The 24,024-nt window shown below is 39.7% G+C and overlaps 5 protein-coding genes across 8 annotated transcripts; 2 read left to right on the top strand and 3 right to left on the bottom strand.

Moving 5' to 3' along the window:
* The first annotated feature begins 624 nt into the window (after nt 1-624).
* LOC105687598 (short-chain dehydrogenase/reductase family 16C member 6-like) lies at nt 625-7,094 on the top strand. Of its 2 annotated transcripts, XM_048654721.1 has the most exons (9): nt 625-802; nt 1,701-1,793; nt 1,867-2,126; nt 4,660-4,784; nt 5,027-5,137; nt 5,667-5,828; nt 6,267-6,349; nt 6,444-6,560; nt 6,639-7,094. In XM_048654721.1, the coding sequence occupies exons 3-9, from the start codon at nt 1,889-1,891 to the stop codon at nt 6,775-6,777; spliced, it is 975 nt and encodes a 324-aa protein (XP_048510678.1). In that variant the 5' UTR covers nt 625-802; nt 1,701-1,793; nt 1,867-1,888; the 3' UTR covers nt 6,778-7,094. The 2 variants fall into 2 exon arrangements, with proteins under 2 accessions (XP_048510678.1, XP_012258803.1); XM_012403380.3 differs by lacking the exon at nt 1,701-1,793 and having other exon boundaries at nt 630-802.
* On the bottom strand, nt 7,091-8,962 carry LOC105687597 (chitinase domain-containing protein 1). 2 transcript variants are annotated; one of them, XM_048654719.1, is made up of 7 exons: nt 8,821-8,962; nt 8,582-8,728; nt 8,253-8,433; nt 8,075-8,184; nt 7,814-7,968; nt 7,392-7,724; nt 7,091-7,280 (listed from the first exon to the last, which is right to left on the bottom strand). In XM_048654719.1, the coding sequence occupies exons 1-7, from the start codon at nt 8,920-8,922 to the stop codon at nt 7,139-7,141; spliced, it is 1,170 nt and encodes a 389-aa protein (XP_048510676.1). In that variant the 5' UTR covers nt 8,923-8,962; the 3' UTR covers nt 7,091-7,138. The 2 variants fall into 2 exon arrangements, with proteins under 2 accessions (XP_048510676.1, XP_012258802.2); XM_012403379.3 differs by having other exon boundaries at nt 8,815-8,956.
* A 192-nt stretch (nt 8,963-9,154) lies between these two features.
* Nucleotides 9,155-12,425, top strand: LOC105687596 (protein KRI1 homolog). Its single transcript, XM_012403378.2, has 9 exons — nt 9,155-9,286; nt 9,376-9,464; nt 9,581-9,976; nt 10,117-10,433; nt 10,516-10,697; nt 10,766-11,022; nt 11,091-11,354; nt 11,461-11,618; nt 11,715-12,425. Exons 1-9 carry the CDS (start codon nt 9,175-9,177, stop codon nt 12,361-12,363), a joined length of 2,424 nt encoding a protein of 807 aa, XP_012258801.2. The 5' UTR covers nt 9,155-9,174; the 3' UTR covers nt 12,364-12,425.
* A 4,884-nt stretch (nt 12,426-17,309) lies between these two features.
* Nucleotides 17,310-18,935, bottom strand: LOC125500579 (putative gustatory receptor 28b). Its single transcript, XM_048653706.1, has 7 exons — nt 18,819-18,935; nt 18,462-18,730; nt 18,221-18,394; nt 17,851-18,100; nt 17,706-17,774; nt 17,528-17,617; nt 17,310-17,466 (listed from the first exon to the last, which is right to left on the bottom strand). The coding sequence occupies exons 1-7, from the start codon at nt 18,933-18,935 to the stop codon at nt 17,344-17,346; spliced, it is 1,092 nt and encodes a 363-aa protein (XP_048509663.1). The 3' UTR covers nt 17,310-17,343.
* A 3,088-nt stretch (nt 18,936-22,023) lies between these two features.
* LOC125500569 lies at nt 22,024-24,009 on the bottom strand. Of its 2 annotated transcripts, XM_048653632.1 has the most exons (7): nt 23,702-24,009; nt 23,292-23,569; nt 23,097-23,228; nt 22,745-22,994; nt 22,597-22,659; nt 22,391-22,480; nt 22,024-22,323 (listed from the first exon to the last, which is right to left on the bottom strand). In XM_048653632.1, exons 1-7 carry the CDS (start codon nt 24,002-24,004, stop codon nt 22,234-22,236), a joined length of 1,206 nt encoding a protein of 401 aa, XP_048509589.1. In that variant the 5' UTR covers nt 24,005-24,009; the 3' UTR covers nt 22,024-22,233. The 2 variants fall into 2 exon arrangements, with proteins under 2 accessions (XP_048509589.1, XP_048509588.1); XM_048653631.1 differs by having other exon boundaries at nt 23,292-24,009.
* Between the last annotated feature and the right edge of the window lie 15 nt (nt 24,010-24,024).

Here is a 24,024-nt window from a genome sequence, read left to right as displayed (position 1 = left end):
GGATCCCATTCACAGGTATGATATTCGAAGTTGAAATGTGATTATTTTCTCAAATTTTCCAAGACAATTCACACCAAGCAAATAGCATGGAGGCTGCAGCGTAGCTACGTGCAGGCTATGGGGCCGACCCAGATAAACAAAAAAAATAGTGATCCCTGGTCCCTTTCACCCGTGGAACTACGCGTATGTATTCGGCGACGTCATAGCCGTACAACTGTAACCAAATGTCGGTCACCGTTTGTACTCACGGCAATAGAATAACCCGGTTCTAGGTAAGCATCCGTGCACCGCGAATTCCGAACCGTGATAAGCGGAGAAATACCGGCGTGGAGTCACAAAAAATGATAATCATATATTATTACATCTCCGACGAGAATTTTCACCTCCTGAAAATCCGTAACGAAGTTTACTTTTCAAGCGTATGCGGAAAAACCAATGCGAATGGATGAATAATAGGTACTCGATGCCAGTTGATGATTGTTAATCGAGAACGGTACTGCGGAAGGTACGTCGAGGATTCGCCCGCAGCGAATCATCTCCTTCAAGGAGCTCCGGCAGTCGCAGCTCCGACGACTCGAGTTCTACTACGACCGGCACGGTTTGCGAGTGAAGTTTTGTCTCTAAACTCTTGAGGACTAGAGTTGAGCGTCATGCGAAAGCCGAAGAGGGGCACGCGTCGTGGATACGGTGCAATCAGTCCTCATCGTCCAAGAAGAATATCAGTCTCGCTCAACACCACGGAAGAGATTGTTTCTTGGATTGTATTTGCGCCCGAGTAGTGTGGTCGTTTCGTTCCTCAAAGGTAATTCGGCTGCATCAATTTCGTTTCAATTTAGAAGATCCTCATTTGCCACTTGTGACGTGACGTTTGTGTGATTGTCTATGAAGTAGAAAATCGACAAGTGCATCGAATTCTATCGTACCGCATTCGCATCTTTCGATGATTTTGATTGATTCTAGAGACTACCTATTTCAAAATTCATTACTCTCTCTTTTTATTTCGCACGAGTCTGTTTATGTGTGATAAACTAGACAAAAAAGAGGAAATAAATTTGAAAAATCAGCACGCGGTCGCAACATGTGCCTAGCCGCCTATCAGAGACCCGTCTCCATTTAACGGGACTTCCGCTCGTTCGCGTTAAAACGGTGGCGGAAGAGTTTTTTTTCAACAAGTGCACCGTAGGGTATAATTGGGTACGATTCGTACATTATCTTGCTGTTGCTAATGAGGAAACTTTACGTTGTTTATAAAATATCAAGGTATAATGTAACATGCCAATGAACTTGAGGACTTGGTGGGTAGGTATAAGGTGATTTTCATCTTCGAATATCCCGCTTCATTTTCCTGGTGTATGAAACAATAAATTGTTCCAATATATGAGATCAACGGCACGGGATTTTCACCGTCCCCATGCGATCGTATAGACTTTGAATCACATTTCAATCAAATTACCAGCGCCAGTTGCGTGGATGGTGTATCCGGAAATATTTTCGCTGCACTTCGTCCCCGGTAGTAGGTGTATCGTGATTTCACCCTAGCTCAATCCCCCCTGAAGAATTGAAGCGGGGAAAGTGTGGTAGTTCGAAGCGCTCGAATGACAAATAATATACACCATAATTTATTCCATGTAAGAGAGTAAAACTCTGACTTGGTCACCTAAATTCGTCAACGCAGACTGAAATAATTTGCATGAATGTAGCTTACGGCGACGTTAGATCCCACCGCATGGAGGAGCAAATTAGAAGTGACTCGATTGGAACCTGTTCTTGATAAAAATTGAATAAATTAACGAGTAATATATTTATATAATCATATATGAAATTCGAAAAGTTATGCAACAATGATACACACTTATGTAATTTTAGGGGAGCTCTGCAGTGACCTGCGATGGATCTCACCGATGTCGGAAGATTATTCTACGACACTCTAGTTTTCGTAGGAATGTCAATCGCTTACATAGCAGAAGCCGTGATTCTCAGTATAATTCCAAGACGCTTTCGAGGGAAAAGCATAGCCGGCGAAGTCGCTTTGGTTACCGGTGGGGGTGGCGGAATCGGAAGACTCGTCGCTAAAAAATTGGCACTGCTAGGGGCTCACGTCGTCGTTTGGGACATCAACGAGCCTGGTAACTGTGAAAATTATCATTTATTCCACTGGCTATTTTCTAATTTTTCTTCGCTTATCCTCTCGACCGCGCCATCTCCTCATTATGATTACACTCTGATCTCTTCTATACGCACTGAATGGATACATCCCGCTACGCAGCTATCCTAATTGCATAAGAAACTTGCAGAAGAAACTTTCAACTGCATGGGATTCCTTGATCGAAAAATAGTGATATTTCAGTTAATTACAATTCAGCCATTAACCTTCCAAGTGGTAATCAAGAATTACAGTGTCCCACTCTATTCCGCAAGGGAGCCTCTCATGCCAATGAGTAATTAGATAAAATTGCATAACGATGTCTATTACGTTATTATTTTATTCGGATGGCGAGTTCTTCCAAATTCACTTTAATTATACTTACAGACGTGAGTATAAACCCGCGTAACGTATATAGTCGAAACGAGCTCTCTCTCAATCTGCCTGCAGATCGAATTATAATTATTCTGTAACCCTTTCACCGCAAGCCAATTCTACAGCTAGAAATTTTTGTCATATACATAAAATGTGTAAATATATACGTACGCATCTTTGAACCTGGATCAATTGGGAGATCCTCGGCGATCACTCTCGAGTATACGTATTCATTTGATCGGGTGCCTAATCGAGATTTGACTATGTGCTATACGGTGCGTATCACTCACGAATAAGAACTCGAAAATCAGTGAATACGCTTGTGAAGATAATTAAAGGGAGAAAGTAAAAAATAGTATCGAGTTATCTATTGTACGGTAATTACTATACCGCTTTAATGTCCCACATGGCCGGGGAATGTTCCTTATTCTTTACCGCTGGCCCGAGCCTCTCTATTTCCCATATACAAGTGTGGTGTACGGATGACCTATGATGCACATTGCGAAAAAATAATATGCATGCAATCACGCAAACTTTTGTTGGGTAATAATGTAATTGTGTAACGCAAAACACTTAATTATTTGGGGTCGTCGATGTGACGTACGTATTGGTGAACAACGGGGTACGGGTTGAATGACGAACTTATCTGCACTTATACTATTTGTATTAAAATTTGACTCGCATTCCGAAATCAGCTTAAAGTACAAAGACAAGGAAATACTATTTAACGAAGCTACGAGTGGTACAAGCAATACGAAGTTTTTTTATAATTGCAGTTTAATTTTTGATCATGCAAAGTCATGCATATACTTGGGTATGAAAGTTTATTGACCGCTCGAATTTGGAGACAAAATTAAATGTCGAAAAAAAATTTCGACGTCCATTTTAAACCTCGGTAATGTGAAAAGCAATGAAGAAAAAATGCAACGGATATCGAATTGAAAAAGAAAAGAGTTATAGTACTTTCACATCCGTTCTCATATTTGACCTTTATATCTCATATAGAATGAATATTCCGATAACTCCAAGAATATGTATGTAATATGTATACGTATAGGTATATTGTACATACAAAGACGCCAAATAGATGTATGTGAATGTTAAATTCATGCTTGCATTGCACATCCGTATTCAGGTATACCTATGTTGTATGTAATAAGCTAGAAAATTCCTTCTTACCCCTTCTCCACTGATGATCGTTCGCGAGCATACGCCATCGCTACTGTTTTAAGCCATAATGTAGAAAAGAAGAACTTTATTCTCTCGCGCATCAGAAAACCGGTGAAAGCTTGCATCTTTGCGAACTATTATAAAAGGTTGATTGAGAAATAATGAAATTAATGAAGGATTCAACTCGCGAAGTTCCCGCATCGATAGTTATTCGAAACTATAGGAGAACTAGGTATACGTGTATTTGATTTCTGTTTCTAACATGAAATTTGAATTCAAACAAACATTCGTCACTGTGACACGACCCTCGCCGTTATACGTGAGCGGAATTGATGTATTTTCTTATTACGCATCACATTTCAAAGCAATTACATTGGTCTTTCTATAGGAGTCGAAAAACTCGTACCGATTTTTGTGAACTCCTGGTCATTGGATTTTTTCCAACCGGATTTTCGCCTTATACGTAGAATCCTGTAGTTTCAAACTTTGACGATTCAATTGCATAATTTTGTCTATACTGTACGGGTTACATGAAATTGGTATTGTAGCGATTTACAAATTCGGCCTCGATATCAACGTCGTAATGTTGTTGAAAAATCTTATTAAACTAGCATCGAATTGCAACACAAGTGGTCTTACAATTAAATGCATCGTGCAAAGTTGGAGTAGATCATCAACGTGTGTATTTGTCGACGAGGCGATAGTAACATTACATACCATATTACGTGAAAGTGAAACCGATTGGCGTCACACCTATCTATGTATAATATTCCCATATATGTAAGATATATAAGCTGATCTCGTAATCTACATATATGCGAAGTTAAACGAGGCGAGAACGCCAAATCATGATAAAATCTATAGACCTAATAATTTTAATCAAAAAACAGGTAATTTTTGACCGGCCGCATTCTGATGATTGATCGCGTAGGTACTACGTACATACTTATAATTATTGTATGCTTTTTCAGGTATCGCGGAAACTGTGAGGCAGATAAAAGAAGCCGGAGGTAAGGGTTGGGGCTATCGTTGCGACCTGACCAACAGAGAAGACATTTACAGGACAGCAAAAGCGGTTAAAATAGAAGTCGGAGCTGTAAGTACAGGCATACGATATTAGAAACGCGATTATAATTGGCACCCGTCAACTCGACCCTGATATTTTATGACTGGAAACTGTGCACTGAAACGTATTTTTTAAACCGTGACCAAACGGTAAAAGATAATATATTTTAAGCTTTTTCGGTCTCATACAATACATGGGATGCAAAATAATTTGTGAGCAACGATGCATAACATTTCTACGCAACCTAATAATATTAGTAATTTGAATTTTAGGTAACTCTGTTGATCAATAATGCCGGCTACGTCTGCGGAAAAACTCTTCTGGATCTTCCGGATTATGAAATCGACAGGACATATCAAGTCAATATTCTATCCCATTACGCGGTCAGTCTAATGATGTGAATATTATTTATATATGTATATCCACGTTAGATAATTTGAGGAATTATGAATTCCAACGACGTATTGCCGTGTCTTTCTCATATCGCGAGACACACTTATCGTAGAGAATTAGGTAACATACAATTTTAGTACAGCATACAGTAGCTATTACAGATAAACATTACTCCGGACGTATGCGGTAACATAATTGGGAAATCCACCCCGAATCCTGATTTTGGGGTGGTCCAGAAAAAAATACGATGAACAGTTTTAACTCTTGTAACTTTTGATTGACTTATTTAGAAAATGATGTCGACGAATCCCTTGTAATGCCCCAACATCTCATCCACGCCGATTTTTTAATCCGGAAAAATTCCGATGTTTGCATGAATTGTTCGAATTCCGAAACACGATCTTGGCCGCGTTTCCTATGACCGATCGACGAAAAAATCCCAGACGTCGAGGTCGAAAGGGTGGATTTCCCTTGCATTGGATTTTTCCCATGATAATTTGATATTACTTTTCGCAACAGACTACCAAAGCCTTCCTCAAGGATATGATGAAGGAAAATCATGGGCACATCGTAACCGTAGCCAGTGTAGCTGGTCTTTTGGGAACTTATCGCTGCACCGATTATTCGGCGACAAAATTTGCGGCCATTGGATACCACGAGAGTCTCTTTACGGAACTTAGGGTAAGACCGTTACAATATGAAAATTATTTTATCCTTCTAAGGAGTCAAACGTATTGAGACACTATATAGTTGCACTATCGATTGTGCTATATACTTTGATCTTTACTTTTCGAAAAATTCTCATACGTAATTTAATGTAGAAAGGTAAATACAGAATTAAATGTTTCATACATCGCCAGTTGCATATCCCTGACCTGATTATAGCACACCGTCATACGTGAGCTTAAACGTTTGTTAACTGCAAATGACGATAATTGCTCTAGCATGCACGGCAATTTTAATTCTTCCATTGAATTCTAATGAATTTATTGTTTGTTGTCACTCTATTGCTACGTCGAACGGTGCGTGCATTATAAATAGAAGATGAGAATTCAATTGGCGCTTTTCCTCAGAGATATGTCCATGACCTTCAAGCCTTAGAGTATTGGTCTGTTTCAGGCACATGGCTATGATGGTATACACGCAACATTGGTATGCCCGTATTTTATTAATACGGGTATGTTCGACGGTGTCAAACCTAGGTAATTGTATATTCAGAAATCCAAAAATTTAATAAGTATGCATACCACTATTATGCGATAATAACACCATTATGTATTTTATCCAATTTTTCAGATTATTACCCATGCTAGAGCCTGACTTTGTCGCCGAGGAAATTGTTGCCGGAATCTTGACAAATCAGGTGAACGTTGTGCTTCCGGGAAGCGTCAGATACCTGATTCCTTTAAAATGGTAATAACAATTTTGTCGGACATATTAAAAATGGCAAACTTGCACACACCTATATTTAAAATTTTATAATTATTTCAGCTTCTTGCCAGCAAAAATGTGTTGGGCTCTGATGTACCAAATTATGCAAGGTCCACAGTCTATGATGATGTTCCGAGGACGAGATAATCAGATTTTACAAGATCAAAATGCAAATATCACCAATTTAAAGGTGCATTAATATAAGGCGAAAATTGTACCTAAATATATTAGCGTTTTTACCTTCTTAAAATTACGCGATGAAATAGAAGAATCAAATAGTGTGAAATAATAAGTCCTGCAGTGGGAAGGAGCATAGTTGTTGGTAATTTGCATGGGTGTGCCTGGTTGAAACAAAGCAATACTGAATTTTATGTCAATGGATCAGAATTGCTCATTTTTTTTATAAGTTAGATGTTAGTAAAAATTAGGTAGGGATGATCGATAGGAATGACTATCCGTCAAATCACTCTCAAGTCGCATATGTAATTAGCTCGAATAAATGACATTTTCACTTTTGCTGCGTATTCGCTTTATTGTTGGAGAACTCTAAATGGCCCAAATCATAGTAAATCATAAAAAAAGTCTAAACCCTGTCCCAATTCCCAGATAGAAATGCCAGTTCTCAACTCGTTGGCAAGATTAATCCTTGAATTTATCGACAGCAAAGATGGGTAGAATACTAAGTGACGTCCATTTGTGGCTCTGAAACATAAAAAAAAAAATAATTTGTTCAAAATTCCCATGCGTCAATACATAAAATAACTGACAAGAATCACGCTATTCGTACGTGTACACACAAATAAAAGCACGTACTTAAAACTGAAGAAATGCTCAGCACTGGAATTATCCCACTTGAGTTTTCCTTTGTAACTTTGGAGCAGGTTTAAATACTGATGTCCTACAATAGGTCCACCCCCATCAATGGTATAGTCATTCCCATAGAAATTGAGCCCAAGTAAAATTTGAGCTCTCCTTGGATCACGGGCATCTGGTAATAATCGTTCTACGCACTGGCGCACCCAATCAATGGGGCTATTTGGTCCTGGTCGCTGCACATTAGAATAATCGTAAGTCATGAGAGAAAAAGCTGAGACATCGTCCGCTAGCTCATCAAAGTGCTTGTGATCAAAAATTTCTTCTGGTACTCTGTAAAAAATATCATAAATATTCAGATGCTTAACTCACTGCTGCATCAGCAATTACAGGTTAGTCACCAAAGTTAGTTAAAAAATTACCCTCTGGATGGTGGAATGACTAAAATTAATGCCAGATTGTATTGCTTTAGCTGTTTGGCAATTGATTTTATTAGTCGGATGATTATAGAATAGTCTGCTCTTGTGGCAACGAGCTGATTCCATATTTCAAGAACATAGCCATCAAAGTGAAAAGCCTAGAAAACCATTATCAAGATAATCCACATATCGCATCGATTCAAGACAACAGTGGAGGAATCATTCGCTTATACATGTGCCATTAATCATGTTATTAAATCTCACCTTAGCAGTATCAGTGAGCATCTTTGCTAACTGATTCTGCTCTTGAGAATTGGATAACAGTAACTTTATGTCACTAGGTGTCCATTGCTTCAACATTACCCTTGGTAAAACTGACAAAGAAACGGTGAATTGAAGAATGCTTTATCAACCATTGATTTACCAGGAAAAATGGACTCACTGTTGATCGTATGATTGGCATTGTTGGCCTTTCGCACAGCTTTCATCCACCCCTTGTCGACATCGTGTGTGGGCATGTCATACGATCTGCCATCGTTACGAGTAATTTGCAGCCAGACGGGAGATATTAGTGTGAATTTAGCACCAAAAGTTTTTGCCACATCATATCCATGATTATTCCACTGTGAATCAAAAGCTTTGTCAACAGATTCAAATTATTACTTGGTATCGCTTTCCTTTTCTTGCAACGTTCACTGAAGATAGAAATATGAGCTCCGACGTGTTGATATTGATATTAACATAATAACAAAAATGTATTTGATTCTTTACCGGTGTGACATAACCCAGGACTGCACCAGGAAATCTCTTGATTCCAGTATCTTTGTAATACGTATGAGCTTCGTCGATTATATCTTTGGCGGAGAGATCTTCAAACACTAAACCTCTTTCATAAACATCAGTATCTACCGGACCCTTCTGTCAAATACCGTACAGAAATATGTGATTATATTATATAATAATTAGCGTGACGGACAATAGTACCTAATAGCATCTTTACACACCCTCACTTTAATTTTCTTGACTCTGTTTTGACGGGGTGACAATGTTCCGCTTGTAGTAGCAACAATTAAAAATATTGTAACGAATGTTGTGAATACCGGTACTCTCATCGTAGACTATTGTTATATATCGTATGTCTGCAACTCATTCACAATTCACACAACAGATAGAATTCGTAGTAAGAACTTGTAGATGTCATTCAAACTATCATCAGTCAACGGTATTATGAATGATTGGTATAGGTATACCTATCATGATTCCTACTGTCGTCCCCAGTCGCGTTGACTGAAGTTCTACGATTAACCATTGCTACGAGTTTACAGTTAAAACACGTGAGGCGAAAGTCCTTCCTCGTTCTGACAATGAACGGATTATTTACAGAGAATCAATCCGATTCGGAGACAGAATTGAAGATAAATACAGATTATGCGCACAACTATAACAGCTGGAGACAGAAAGAAGAATTAAACAAATGTAATATTAAATTTCATATCTTGAAGTAGTATAATTAACCTAACCCCAAAATATTAGAACTAAATTGATTTTTATTCTTGATATTAAAGTAAAAACAAAGTATGGAGAACACATTGCAGACCTCCATAGTTCAGGTGAAGATTCCAGCACCTCGGAGGAAGAGGATGAAGAGGGAAATGTAAGTCTTGCAATATTTTGTAGTTAGCAAAAGACTAGACACATATATTTCAACAATTGTAGAGTAGTTCTTTTGAATTTTTACTTCTGAATAAAAGTTTACCATTTTTCTTCCAGGAACTAACTGAGAAATTTGAGAAAGATTTCTACAAAACTTTGGCTCTTCTGAAGAATAAAGACCCCAGAATTTATGATGAGAAGGTCACTTTCTTTGATGATGTCAGTGGATCTACAGGGGCTTCCAAGGCAGAAGATAAAGCAAAAACTAAAAAAAAGCCACTTTATTTACGAGACTATGAACGAAAAGTTATGATTGAGCGGGACGGGAAATTCAGTGATAGTGAGGAAGAGGAAGCTATAAAGAGAAACGCTGACGAACCCCTTGCTCCAACATATGTAGAAGAGCAACGTAGACTCAAGGAGAGTTTTAAAAAAATTATAGACGAGGATGAAGATGACGAAAAAAGCGACTTACTAAAACCTAAGAAAAAAACTGCGGAGGATCAACAAAAGGTTATTCAATTTGTTAATGTCACACGCTGTATGGGTGTGTATAAAATAAACAGATTATCTCAGTTCTTGCTAATTGGCGTAGTGACTTATTTCTGAGTTTAATTATGTCTGATACTATAGAGTTTATCTACGTCTAATAGGAAGAAGAAGCTTATAAAATATGGCTAAAAGGGCAGCAATCTACTGTTGATGTTGAAGAAAAGGCAGAATTGAAACCCTTGCGAGATTTCTGGAATGATCCAAAATTAGATCAGAATGAAAAATTTCTTAGAGATTATGTTCTGAACAAGAAGTTTTTGGATCAAGAATCTACTAATTTGGATCCAGAGTACGATCTAGTAGCCCATGATAGTGATGAGAACTTGAGTGAAGATGAAAAAAATATTGAAACGCAGGAAGAATTTGAGCATAAATATAACTTTCGATTTGAAGAACCCGACCAAGAGTTTATCAAAAGGTAGAACCTACCTGTAGTTTGGATTAAAATATAAATTGAAGATTTCAGACTAACGTCAAGCTTCTCAATCAAATTCTCACAGATATCCTCGAACGCTTGAAAATTCCATGAGACGAAAAGACACTCGCAGAGCAGAAAAAAGGGTAGAGATCAAGAAAAGAAAAGAAGAAGAAGCCATTCGTAAGCGAGAAGAACTGAAGCAATTAAAAGCACTGAAAAGAAAGGAAATTGAAGAAAAAATAGAGAAACTGAAGGAAATCACTGGTATATAATTCATATACTATAGTGTACAAATAAATTATGCCACTAACCAACAACTCCATTCGTGTTAGGTAACGATGATATGAACTTCAATGAAATTGATTTGGATGGAGATTTCGACCCTGCAGAACATGACCGAAAAATGCAAGTGATGTTCAACGATGATTTTTATGCTGGTCCGGAAGGTGATCAAAAACCGGAATTCCCAGATATTGATGAGGAATTGGACGTAGAAACAACGTGGGATAAGTACGATCCCAACATAGAGCCAGCAGTAAATGAAAACCAATCGAACGATGGACCGCATTGCGACGACCCAGACTTTAATGTAATTTTCGAATACTTCCGTTAAATACTTCCGTTAGTTCCGGGGTCTCACCTAACTTCTGATTTCAGATGGATGCAGATTATAACCCAACGAAGACCTTACAAGAGGAATTGATTGATTCTTCGCGCAAAAAGAAGAGAAGACGACGCAATAAATTAGCCTTGGCAATTGCTAAAGAGAAACCTAAATTCGATCCCTCTGCAAACCCATCGTATCAGGCTTATTTGGATCAATATTATGCTCTAGATTACGAAGACATGATAGGTGATCAACCTTGTAGGTTCAAATACAGAAATGTTGTGGCAAACGACTATGGGCTAACTATAGATGAGGTGTGTTAAATTTATGGACCTAATTTGATTTCGCTATTTTCGCTAATCAATTACAGTTGATATCAACTTTTTTACTTTGACAAGCTATGAAAACAACTGTTTGTAGATTATCGCGGCTGACGATAAAGAGTTGAACAAATGGTGTTCGCTAAAAAAAGCTCTGCAACACAGGCCGGAACATCTCGAATTAAACGATGTTAGAACTTATCGGCAAAAGGCACAGAATGAAGTATTGAAGAAGAAAATATTCAAAAGTATTTACGGGTAAGCATACTCGGATTATGACCAGATCCTATTTACAGATTGATGCAGATCCAAGAAAAGTAGTCTCTACTTGGCATTTTTCCAACTAATTCACAGGCCCAAAGAAGAAGAGCGCGTTCAACAGCTGATCGCTGGCCCTGTTGATCAACAAAATGGAGAACCACAGATGAAGAAACGGATGCGGAAGAAAAAGAAGAATCCAACTACCGAGCGTGAAACTGTTAATGAGCAAATAACCTCGATACCAAAGCTAGAACCAGTTGCATCTGAACTTAAAAGCAATGGCGTAGTGCAGGAGAGAAAAGACAAGGGTAGAACGAAGAAGATTACTGAAACTTCTGCAGTAGGAGATGAAGATATTTCTTCAAAAAAATTGGAAGAGGAAAATGTAGAAACCAGTGAGCCGCGGAAGAAAAAAATTAAGAAACTGCGATCCGACGCCAATCAGTCAGAGGTTCAAGTGAAAGGTACGCGAGTTGAGGCTAAAATTAGCGAAGAAGATGATACTACCAAGATAACAAATACAGCCGAGACTGGGAAAAAAGGAGTCAACGCAAAGTGGAAACAGAAAGGAGCCAACGGAATATCAAAAGCTAAACAAAAAAGTAAGGTGAAAATGACGCATAACAAAATAACCAAGGTCAAGAATAACTCCATCACCAACTTGAGCGCCGAAAGACTGAAGGCGTACGGGATTAATCCGAAGAAATTCAAGAACAAATTGAAATATGGAAAAATGAATTAATCTACAATATCAACTGTTGTGTATATCAATCATTTGATGTAAATAAAATCTTGTTAGTACGATTTTGATTCTTATCAATTTATTTCATGAGCCCTAAAATAATGAAACGTTATACGTTACCTGCTCCTTACAATCAAAACCATCGTAATAATGCAGGATGGCTTGATTCCACTAGAAATTGTCCCATCAAATATTTCTCTTTTCCGACAACCAAAAGATGAAACGTTGAGTCAACCGATGGCTTTTATGATCTCATTTCTAGTCGCGATTCTTAAAAATTCTCAAAACCACACGAATCGGTACTTATACACCAAGTGCTTTTTTTCAATCTATGTAATTGATGAAACCTTCACTCGTCTAGTCAATCGTTATCGTAACATGGTCAATTGCCCAACCGTGAAATTGCCGAAATTTGGAAAACGGTTGATGGAATTGAGCGAACAGAAGTAATCATTAAGAATTCACCCTTCCCAACGACGCGACGAACTAGACAGTACCGTAAAGCAAGCCCTATACGGATGCTGATTCTGAGACTTATCGGTGACAGTCAAACAAGGGGGTATTGCAGAATTGGGCGAACTTAGGGGCGGATACAGGGTGGCTTTAGTAGGACCAGTTAGGGAATGATTAACGACGTTTGCGGATTATTTTATACATACTTTAAACATTCGTGTTTGCTTTCCCAAATCTATACGTAATCCGAGCCTGATGTTGTATTACAAGATACTCCCATTCTTGAACGCGGGGCAATTTGATATTTTCAAATGCAGATCATACCCATCCATTGCTCACGAGCACAATACACCCATTTAACGTCGCTGTAAATATTTGTACAGTTCCAGAAATACAATATTTTAAGATGAGGATCAAAGACGGATATAATTATTTTGCAGAAATCTGAGTTATTGTTAGTCAGGTAATGGATCCAAAAGCAGTTGAAACCTATTTAAATATTTTTGCGTGGATCGCATATAGTATTCAGTATTCTATGAGAATTATACCTGAAACTCCGATTATTGATAGCTGTTATTTACGGATGTTGAAGTGGATAAAATAATAAACAATGACCAAAGTGGAGTTTAACAGTTGTAGGCGAACGTCGAATAGGTGGTGATGTTTCGATCCTTAAGCGATGGGCGAGCACGTGTTTGTCCCCTTGGGTAGCCGTGGGTGGTCTCCAGGGTGCGATAAATCAATCTGCAGAACTTTGGGGAGCAGGTGGTTGCTGGTGAATCCGCCCAGTCGTATTCCATCCCCTCGTTCTTCAAATTCCCAATTAATACTATTCTAGGTTTAACACCGTCGGACTGTATAGCTCAACGCTAATCGTTATTTGAAGTTGATTTCTTTCGATACTTTTCTTCAAATTAATTCAGAATCCTACTGATCCATTTTCAGTCTTCTTTGGACTTGCAGTTTCCAGAGATGTCTTTTACAATTACGGTTTGTTACTCAAGATAAATTAACGAGTACGTTAATCACAACTACGAACGAAGGAGTCTCGTTTTTTGCTTGTATAGGATCAATCTTTGCTTGCTTGGAGATGTAAGTAGGCAATAATAAAGTAAAACACTTTGAGGTAGTGCGCACGTGTAAGTAACCCTTAGGGACCCGGGTGTCATCCCTTAATTGATAATTTCATGGAGTTGCGCCTTTGCCTATTGTGTCTGGGGTCTTTGATAGAGGGGCTCTGCTGGACTAATTGGCGTAAAATCGCTTACAGAAATTGGGCATCTGATACGGTTTCGGGTTTCAGGGTGACGATTGTCGATTAACGTTCATTGCAACCCCTCCAATCATTATACTGTCAACTTTAAATTGTAACAGTTTGGGTGAAATTATTCTTCAATTATTCGTAAGGTATTTCGAAATTAAAGTACGCAATTCGTACTAGATCTATGGGTATTGAATAACTCAGAAGAGCCATCGACAATTCACTACAGTAGCAAATTGATCAGACTCTACAAGAAAAATTTAGTTCGTCGTAGACGACCGATGGGATATCCGATCGACATGATTCCGAAAGCTCAGTTTGTCATTAGTATCACAAGTATCGCTTAAAAACTCTGCAATGGCAGCTCGAATTTTAAGAGAGATTGGAAATATGGAAGTCATTCCAGCCGAAAACAGCTTCTTCAGGCTAAGGCTACATCCGATCGTAATAGTGAAATCAGAAACGCAAAATTAAGGTAAACACCTCACGACTGGGAAATAAATAATTCGATCACATACGTAAAGATTGTATTAGCGGCGATACAGATTAACTTGTGCCGTTGATAAATTCACTTGTGCTGTATTTGTTTTGAAATTAGTCTCGTTAATATGCCGATCGAACGGTGCTCAAGCTCAAAATTACGAAATTAAACGGTGAAAAACTTTGGAACTTCAAATTCGTTTTCACGCGTAGATTCGTAAAGTATGATCCATTACTTTTGATCCTGGTTTATGACACGCATGTGAATGACAATAATTAGATATGTTAACACCGTTTCAACCATCTGAAAAATGATCAGTTTAGTTGATTGTAAGAGAAAATTTGTATGCGTATCGCATACGCTATTGCTCATGAGAGAATTCATCGATTCACCGCACGAATCAAGCTGTGGTCAATGGTGAAGAACCCACTCGCTGTGAAATGAAGAGGATCCTGCATCAACTGGAGCGAGAAACCATGGATCTGCGTCGGGAAAGAGATCAAAATGATATAAATACACACGATTATAAAGACGAGTTTTGACTGTGCAATTACGAATTTCACACCTCCTCTTTAATTTTAATCGAAGTCATCGGATTTACCAGGTCGTAGATCAGTTCGCCCGTCCGTTGTGCCTGATACGTAACAACTCGTTGAATTAATTCTAAACTTGCGGGTTTCTCAGGAAAGCTAAAGAACTTGGCATACCTCGTTAGATGTCCGTGCACAATTTGTGATAAGAAAAAAGAGCATACCCATGCGTTGCCCCAGCCACATCACGATCAATATAATTTTTATAACGTGCTCGCTCTGGTCATTTGTAGATTCCAATAAATCGAAGATCTGAAAGAGCTCGAGTACCAAGTCACAGAAACTCAAGATGAAAAAGATGAGAATCTGGATGCCGTATGCCGCGTTTAGCTCCGTGGCAATGGCACATAGATCAGCGTGTAATTGCCTATAAAAATTCGCTGACTATTTAACGAAAAAGGTACATGAAATGGTATATTTCTCGAACGATAAAAATGTTATTTGGTACTTGGACATCCTCAGAACATTCGTCAGCCTCGTCTCTTCCCTCACTGACAATGAGATACGCGCTGGACGCAGCCTGAGATTATCGTGATGTGAAATATCTAATTGTAAGAGTTGCTTCGTCTTTTGTCCTTCCACAGTTAATTTGACGAGGAATTCGTTGAGATGACGAAAACGATTTCTGATGTATCTGTACAAACGGAAACGACGGAATACCCTAGACAGCTCGTTATATCGCTCAAAACGTACCGAACGCAATCTGTAAATGTAAATTCAACGATGAAGAGGATGGCGAATACGTAGAAAATGTTGCCCGATGTTACAATAAATTTCGAGATGAAAAATACTCTGTTATTCGAGTAGGTATGATATTGCCGGAAGATCGACAATACACGCGTCGCACTCAAAAAAAGAAAATTTCCACACAATGTAAGCGATTGAATTCTAAACGTTGAACCATAATCGTTGGGGATTCCGAACTGACTCATCACTCTAGTCAGCCTGTTGAGTTTGCTCATGCAAGCCACCACAGTCTGCAAACCATTCGAAATTTTTGGCATTCGTGTTATTTACCTGCTTTCACTACCGGTCACAAATCCTTCCGACTCACCTTTGATTTTGCTTGCCCGAGGAACACGAACGTGACTATGGCTAGTGGGATTGAAATGGATTGAATGAGATGACCGGAAATTTCAATTTTCTGTTCAGCCAATTTCTCTTTTTGGGGAGATCTTCCCATCCAAATTAAAACCACGTAGATGATGAGCTGGGTGAAGGCCAAGCACGTAGATAATATTCTTCGCGGACGACCGAGAGGATATTCAATGACCATCGTTCCCAAAGCCCAGTTCAGTAGTCTCACCGGTATTATTGCGTCCCAAAATGTTTTCATTTTGAGGCAACTCATTCCAAAAATTCTCATCGTTTGCCTTTCCCTCGCCGTTTGACACGTGCGTAACAGAGTCGGTCGGTGTATCAGTCTCTCGTCACTGTGAAAAGCAACTGCTCTGGAGTTCATCAGGTTGCAACGAAGACAATTACCCGTCGATTACCGTCGACAATCGGTCGATACTTTGAACCGTACACCTGTTACCAATATTTGTGAACCGTGTTGCAAACAGGTCGTTAGAAGATTATCGCGAAATGGCTCCAAGTTACGACCAGCAGTTCCCAATCTTGGGTCTGTCTTGTGGTCTCCGTAAGTAGATTGAAGTAGTAGCTAAGTAGACCGACGAATGTAAATTCATCGTCGCCGAGAAACTCTGAAAATAACGACGAATTCCGATGTAGATTTTAATGAAGCGGTTATTTCGGGACAAATGCAGCGCCTCTAAGGCGGTGCTATCATACACATTCGAATCAGCAAAGTGGTTCATAATGGTGTGAATATCCTTAATGTACGACCTCGCAATATACACTTGTATATGTTCATACTTTCATCGTAGAATACGTTACAAATACGAGTTTCAAGAACTGTGGCCACCTGCACATCACATGCATTATTAAGAAGTCGTAAAAACACGAGCGAATAAATATATCCAGCAATGTACGGTAGACCCTTTCGAGTCTCGTGGGTGTTACTATACTATACTGTAAAACAATATAAACATTAGAAGGAAACTTACTCATATATTGAATATCTAATTGTAAGACAAAAGGGCACGTATAGTTTTCATAGCTCTACACCTACACGTATGCATGGGTACTTGTATACTTATCTATATACTACATATGTATATTGATTTTCACGATTAGTTTGAACAACTGGTTCCATTTCCGAGTACAGCCGAAGCACATCTTTCATCACCTCTTGAACTCTCGATATTGCGAGTCTGGACCATAATGACAACATATGTCGTCACCGTTCCAATAATCTAAAAAATACGAATTTGGAAGGAAGACATAGGTCGTCGATTACCTGGACGCCAGACTCACCGTGCGAATAAAGCTATAGTCGAGGGTGAAAAAGGAGCTCGCTGTAAACCGCAAGGGATTCTGGATGAGTTGAAGCGAGAAACCATGAATCTGCGGCGGAAAAAAAAGATACAATCAAAATATTATACTCGCGAATGCGTCCGCAGCTTCAATAGCCCAATTCTGGTGTTTTACTCGCCTCTTCCTTGAATTCGATAGAAGTCGTAGAATCCACTAGCTCGTAGATGAGTTCTCCGGTTCTCCGCGCCTGAATCGAATATAATATTTCGTTAGATCAACTCTAGACTTACGAGATTCTGCAAACAATTTTGAGTCGGGCCGACCTCATCAGACGTCCACGCACAGTTGGAAACGATTAGGGTGATTCTCGTCAGGGCAAAGCTAGCCCAACAGAACATTGTAGCGATATTCAACGTGCGTCCGCCCAGAACCTCCTGTGGTACCAGTGAATTGAAAATGTTAAAAAATAGGAGGATTATGATCCAAAGGCCCAAGATAAAGGAAAGAAGAATCTGCACGCCGAAGACTGATGTCAGCTCCGTTGCAATAGCGCATAATTCGGCGTGTAGTTGCCTGTGAACAAAACGATTGAGTATGCATAAACAAACGTGTACTCGATAATACATTTGCCAAAAAAACTGGAGGATGAGGCGGTATTTGGATGGTCAGATTTTATTAATCGATTTTGGATACCTGGACATCCTCACGATGCGCATTATTTTCGTCTTGTCCGCTAGTGGGGTGCGGAACAGGTGCGAGGTGACGACATCGTAATCCAAAATTTGAAAAAGTGACTTTGCTTTTTGTCCTACCACACTGAACTTGATTAAGTATTCGTTGAGGCGGAGAAAACGTTTTCCAAGGTACCTGAACAGATGAAAATGAAAGGACACTGCAAACACAGCTTGTCAAATTTCTCAATTTTTCCACGTACCGAACGTAGTCGACAAATGTGTAGTCAACGAGAAATGTGGTGACCGTTACATAAAACATTCTGCCCATGTATCCGACTGTCGTCGAGACGCCAGATTTACGATAATCGTGGATCTTGCTTTCCAAAGTAAAAATTGTGATGAAAAAGAGTACAGATCCGCAGATCGCAATCAATTGATATTTCATCGTCGCGGCATAATCATCTGGGATTCCCACTTTACTCATCGTTTTAGTCACCCTGCCGATTCTGTTCATGCAATTCGTTGCGGCCTGCGATAAAATTGAACTTTTGATTACACGTTACATTCACCTGTCTTTGACCACGAGCGTCGCCTTACAAATTCTTTTAATCAACAACCTTCGATTTTGCTTGGCCGATCACTAGGAATGCTACGATGATCGGTGCGGATATGTTGACGTAAATGTAGTAGACAAACACACCAATTGACCAGTTGTCTTCTCGCGGCGATTCCATAATATTGGACATCCGAATTAGAATTAGGAAAAAGACGATATGGGCCACCGACAAGCACAGAGACATTGATCGTCGTGGACGGCCGATGGGGTAATCGAAGGTCCTCATTCCGAGAATCCAGTTTGCACACGTCATTGGTGCCATTGCGGCCCAAATCGTTCTTGGATCCAAAAACTTCATTCAACAACTGGACCTATCACCTATGGTTCCTTACGTCCCGATGGGGTCGGTATTTCCGTACCCTGATTTATGACCGTTTCACGGTAAGTTCGTCGATTGGAATAGATTCGGTAGTCCCTGGGCGGAAGACCTCGGTTGTCAGAAAGTAACAGAAAAATGATAATATATGTAATTATCATGTGACTGCCCAACGTATTTGCCGCTTCGGTCGGAGTAACATTTCCAATCGATCTGTTGAATCACTTTACTCTGAGATCTTGATAATCGAGATCTCAACGCGATAGGGTGACCGTCGTCACACTTCTCTAATGCTTTCTCGATGATTATTTTCAAATTTTTCCCATTTCTACAGGATTAATGTACACCCGCAATATACGGACGTCTTCGACAATGCGATTAACCGGTACGAAATGATAGATCACCTAGACGGCTATACTTTTCTTGCACAAGTCGTTAGTTACGTGAGAGCTCACAGGACTGAGGTCACCCGCGCAATATGCAATTACGGAAGCATAAAAACGAGAGAGAACAAACACATTAAATATCACACTCGAGCCCTCCTGGTCTCATGAGTATTACGGTAGGTATATCTCACTGTCAGCGAGACCTTTCTACATGTATCGATACAGCGAACGAACAATCTTTAAATTATCTGTGCATCGTCACGTGCCAACGGGAACCAACAGCAAGAGAGGATGTAATTTGTTCGAAAGCCAAGGAAAATTTCCATTTATTTCAATTCCAACAAGATTTTGCTCCACGTACTGTGGTCGGATATTAATATCTAAGGCGTACAACACGATTTGAATTTATAATTCATCTTCACCTTTGTTGGTATTTATTTGTATCGCTATAACTAAGAGCGTTAATGTAGAGCCTATAATCTGAAAAGAAAAGTAATGATTATCAGATTTTCGTTGTAGAAAGTACGGAATTGAAAGAAAGGAGAATCATAACTGACAGACGAGTCGGCAAATGATTCGTCACAGACGACCTACGTCATCCTTGAGATCCTTCGATAATAAATTCATTGGAACTCTGTAGCTGCAAAATGACGTCGGCGATATCGTACCTTTATTAACACAGAGTGATCCAATGGAATTATTCCCAAGACCGAGAGACGCAGACGATTGTGGATAAGATGCAACGAAAATCTTTGAACCTGAAGAAGAGACATTGAAAGCAATTATATATATTCTTATTAGTATAACAAATATGCAGGGGGTCAAACATGGTCTAACGTTTGGGATCGCACTTGAATCGTAGGAACACACACACACCTCGGTGGCAATTGACGTCATATCGTAGGTAGGTCCCAAAAGAATTCCACTGGTCCGATTCGCCTGCGGTAAAATATCACAATGAATATCGGATGACGAAATAGAACAGGTACCGGGACATCTGTCCGTATTACCTCGGTCACGAGCGATGACGCCGAGCGAACAACGAAGAGTATTTTCGCACACGGTAATATCAACCCGCAAACACGTAGGACATTAAGGTATGTGTCGCTGGAATTCCGGTCGAAAAAAATACCGATGCTAATCGTGATTATCGAGAAATTGGAAAAGATAGAAAGGAGGAGACGAAATCCGTTGAACTCGACCCAATACCTCGCCAGGCGAGTCAGCTGAGAATGAGCGGTTCTGTCGAAAAAAAGGGGGTGATATTTATTCGGAAAATTTACAGGAGCTTTGGAATTATTCGTTTCTCGGCAAAGCTGCTTTTACCTGATGGAAAACAGCACGTGCAAGTCTTGCTTCACCCTTTCCATTTCAAGGACCTGGATCAGACCGGCCACGGATGGTACACCGTCCAATGCATTTTTACATTTCTGCCTCTCCTTCAGTGCTCTGATTATTATCGAATTGAAATCTTCGAAAGCCGACTTCATTATCCTGCAATTGATTCGGTTATACTCGTTGAAATTGCCGCTGGCTCGAGTCGCGTGGGCTTTTCATATTCACCCGGATTAGGTGTAGCACACTTACTCGTTGAAGGTGATGAACGTGACCTCGGAGACGGTTATTATGAAAACAGATATGAAATAACCGCTCCGTTTGAGAATTTTGTCGGGATATGACTCTTTAGCATTTTCTTCGTCTTTCGTAACGACGTAGTGGCAGATAAATATTGCCAGGATTGTAATGAAGACCAAAAATCGTTTGACTTGTTGTCCAACGAGGGGTGGGTAGGAACGGACGATCCCGGACTGTTTGATAAACTTATCGATATCCATTAGTTCTGAGACGAAGTCATCGACTTTCTAGAATTCAACCTCAGCGTAGTCATGGTAAGATAATGATTATTTTTATATACATATTCTTACGCGTATTTCAATAGAAATTATGCCATTTTACCTTGTAAGAAAACGCGCTGTGAAGAATATTGACGATAATCAAAATGAGTGAGATTCCACAAGCTGTGGAGTAGATGATACGAATCGTAGTCAAGGACCGCGGTATGCTCCATGTGTCGACTGATTTTGAATTCGAAATGGTCGACATTGTGAATAAAATTAATATCGCCGTAGAATAACCAACACTTATAACGCTTCTGTGAAAATTTTTGATGGATCGTGTAAAAAATTCCATTTTACCGATCCCGACCAGCCAGCAGAAAAAAAATGTCGGATATAAGGCGCTCCTTAAAGTCTCAGACTTGTAAAAAGTCATTTTCTCATGCGTCTCTGGTACGCAAAGGGTCGCGGAAGTCTGACCAGTTACTGTGAGCTTGAAACGAGTCACCGGAATCGAGCACCCGCCATTCCCCCACCGTGGGACTGGATCGAAAGAAAACTTCAAAGTTATCGATTCAAACCTTCGGCACTCGTTATGTGCGAATTCCTTTTAGTTCAGATCGAGCGTAATAAATGACATATTTGGACAACTTGACCGTTTTCATTGACAATTGTGATAAAAGAATTTTTATTCGATCAAATTCTATTTCCTTCTATAGTACATATGCAGAAATTCCACACGCAAGTCTCATACGATCTAGCCCAATGTAGGACGAAATTGAGGGTTCAGAAAGCACGGTTGAATAATCGTAGTTCGAGAGTGATCTTTGGATCGGGTGCAATCCTGATTTCTTCCTCGTCATAAATTCGACGTATCCGTCAGCGCGCTCTGAGCGTCGCGTTGTGGGCAGTCATCCCTTGAGTTTGTTGGATGACCGTTATCACATACGTCACCAGAGATGAAATTAACTGAAAAAAAGCGATTCGATTCAGGTATATAATTATCGATGGCTTCGTGCAATATTGTTTTAGTTACTTCGTGAACCAACGAGTAATCCATCGGGTACACTCCAAAAACTGACAAACGGAGCGGGTTTTGGATAAGCTGCATAGAAAATTCGTAAACCTGCAGACATTATTTACGGTTAAAGCGTGTAAGCTGGCGGTATTACCGATTGAACTTCTTCAATCGGTTTTCGGTATCATTCCGGGTGTAAATATATAAATTTCAATGCGAACAACCTCCGATCGAAGACTTCGAATGGGATGAAGGTGCTCCAATAATATTCCACAAGTTCGATGCGCCTGCGAAACGAGACTCGCGTATTAACTATAGTTTATTGATAAAAAAAGCGAAGCAAAGTCAATTTCGTCCAAGGGTTGCCTTTACCTCAGACATCAAGGCTACCGCAGAGTGAACAGTGATCATCAATTTCACCACCATCAACACTACCGTTGTAACGATCACGATCGAATATGCGTTCCGCGTTATCCAAATCCCTCGTCTCATTATGCTCCCGTTCATTTCGAGGAACAGAACTGACATCATCGATAGAGAATATAAAAAAGTAGCAAGAACGAACACGGCGTTAGCTTGGTTCCATTTTTTTGCCAGGCGGCTCGAGCGGGTGTAGAGTTTTCTAAAATAATTGAGATAATTGTACAATATGAATTCGATTAAACTCACATCGATAGGTTTTTAATATTCAGCAGCTTCCGGCGATTATTTCTAATGAACTCGCCTCAAGGAGAATAGTATTTCATTTCTCGATGAACCATAACGACTTCTAGAATAATCCGAGCTTTCGTGCGGACGTTCCATTTTCAAAGATTCGAGCAACATATTCAAATCTTTGAATATCTGCTCCGTGATCCTGTGACCGACGAATCAAAGTTCAATTTTTGATAAAATACACCGTAGATGCTGTGCAACTCACTGATTGAAATTGTAGAATCTGATTTCGTTGACCGATGCTATCAGCGGCGCATAAGTATTCAGAGACACGAGAGTAGCCGCGCTCAAGTGTCTATATCTGCTGCTAGGTCGCGAAAATTCATATTGCGACCTTATCCCGACGGTGTAAGTCATAGATATCAATAGACTCAAGCACTGCCAAAGTTGCGTAATTAAGAAAGGCCGATAGGAGCGAACGACGCCCATACCTTTCAGTATAGAGTCGATTTCGTTCAATTCCATGAGACACCTGTTATGTTTCTGAAAATTTACGACATTCGCGCTAACGAATTCCCATCGCTTAGCCCTCGATATTCGTCGTGGAAAGAAAAAACCTTCGCTCTGAAACTTCCAGATGCGAGAATAGGTGGAACAAATAAAGTCTCGAGTTACCTTGTAATAAGCGAGGCTAAATACGAGATGTACCACTCCGATAAATGTACTCATTGCCCACTGTCTGACAGCGGAGCTAATCACATCGGTTGTTGTTAGTATCAAGTTCGTTTCCAGTTGAAAATACAACAGGTCCACTCTATAAGCGACATAGACGACAAGAATAGTTGCGGCATAAGAGAGGCCGAGTAGTTTTTTCGGTTTTCCAGGTGGATATTCGAATACACCCATACCAAGGAACCAATAAATCGAACTTATCGGGAACAACGTCGTTACTACATCGCTGACATCGAAGAACGCCATCGTCGGACTGATGAATTATT

This window comes from Athalia rosae, chromosome 4, assembly GCF_917208135.1.
Source record: "Athalia rosae chromosome 4, iyAthRosa1.1, whole genome shotgun sequence".
NCBI classification, from domain to species: domain Eukaryota; kingdom Metazoa; phylum Arthropoda; class Insecta; order Hymenoptera; family Athaliidae; genus Athalia; species Athalia rosae.
The sequence above is the reverse complement of the archived record's forward strand: the minus strand, read 5'-3'. Positions and strand labels throughout refer to the sequence as shown.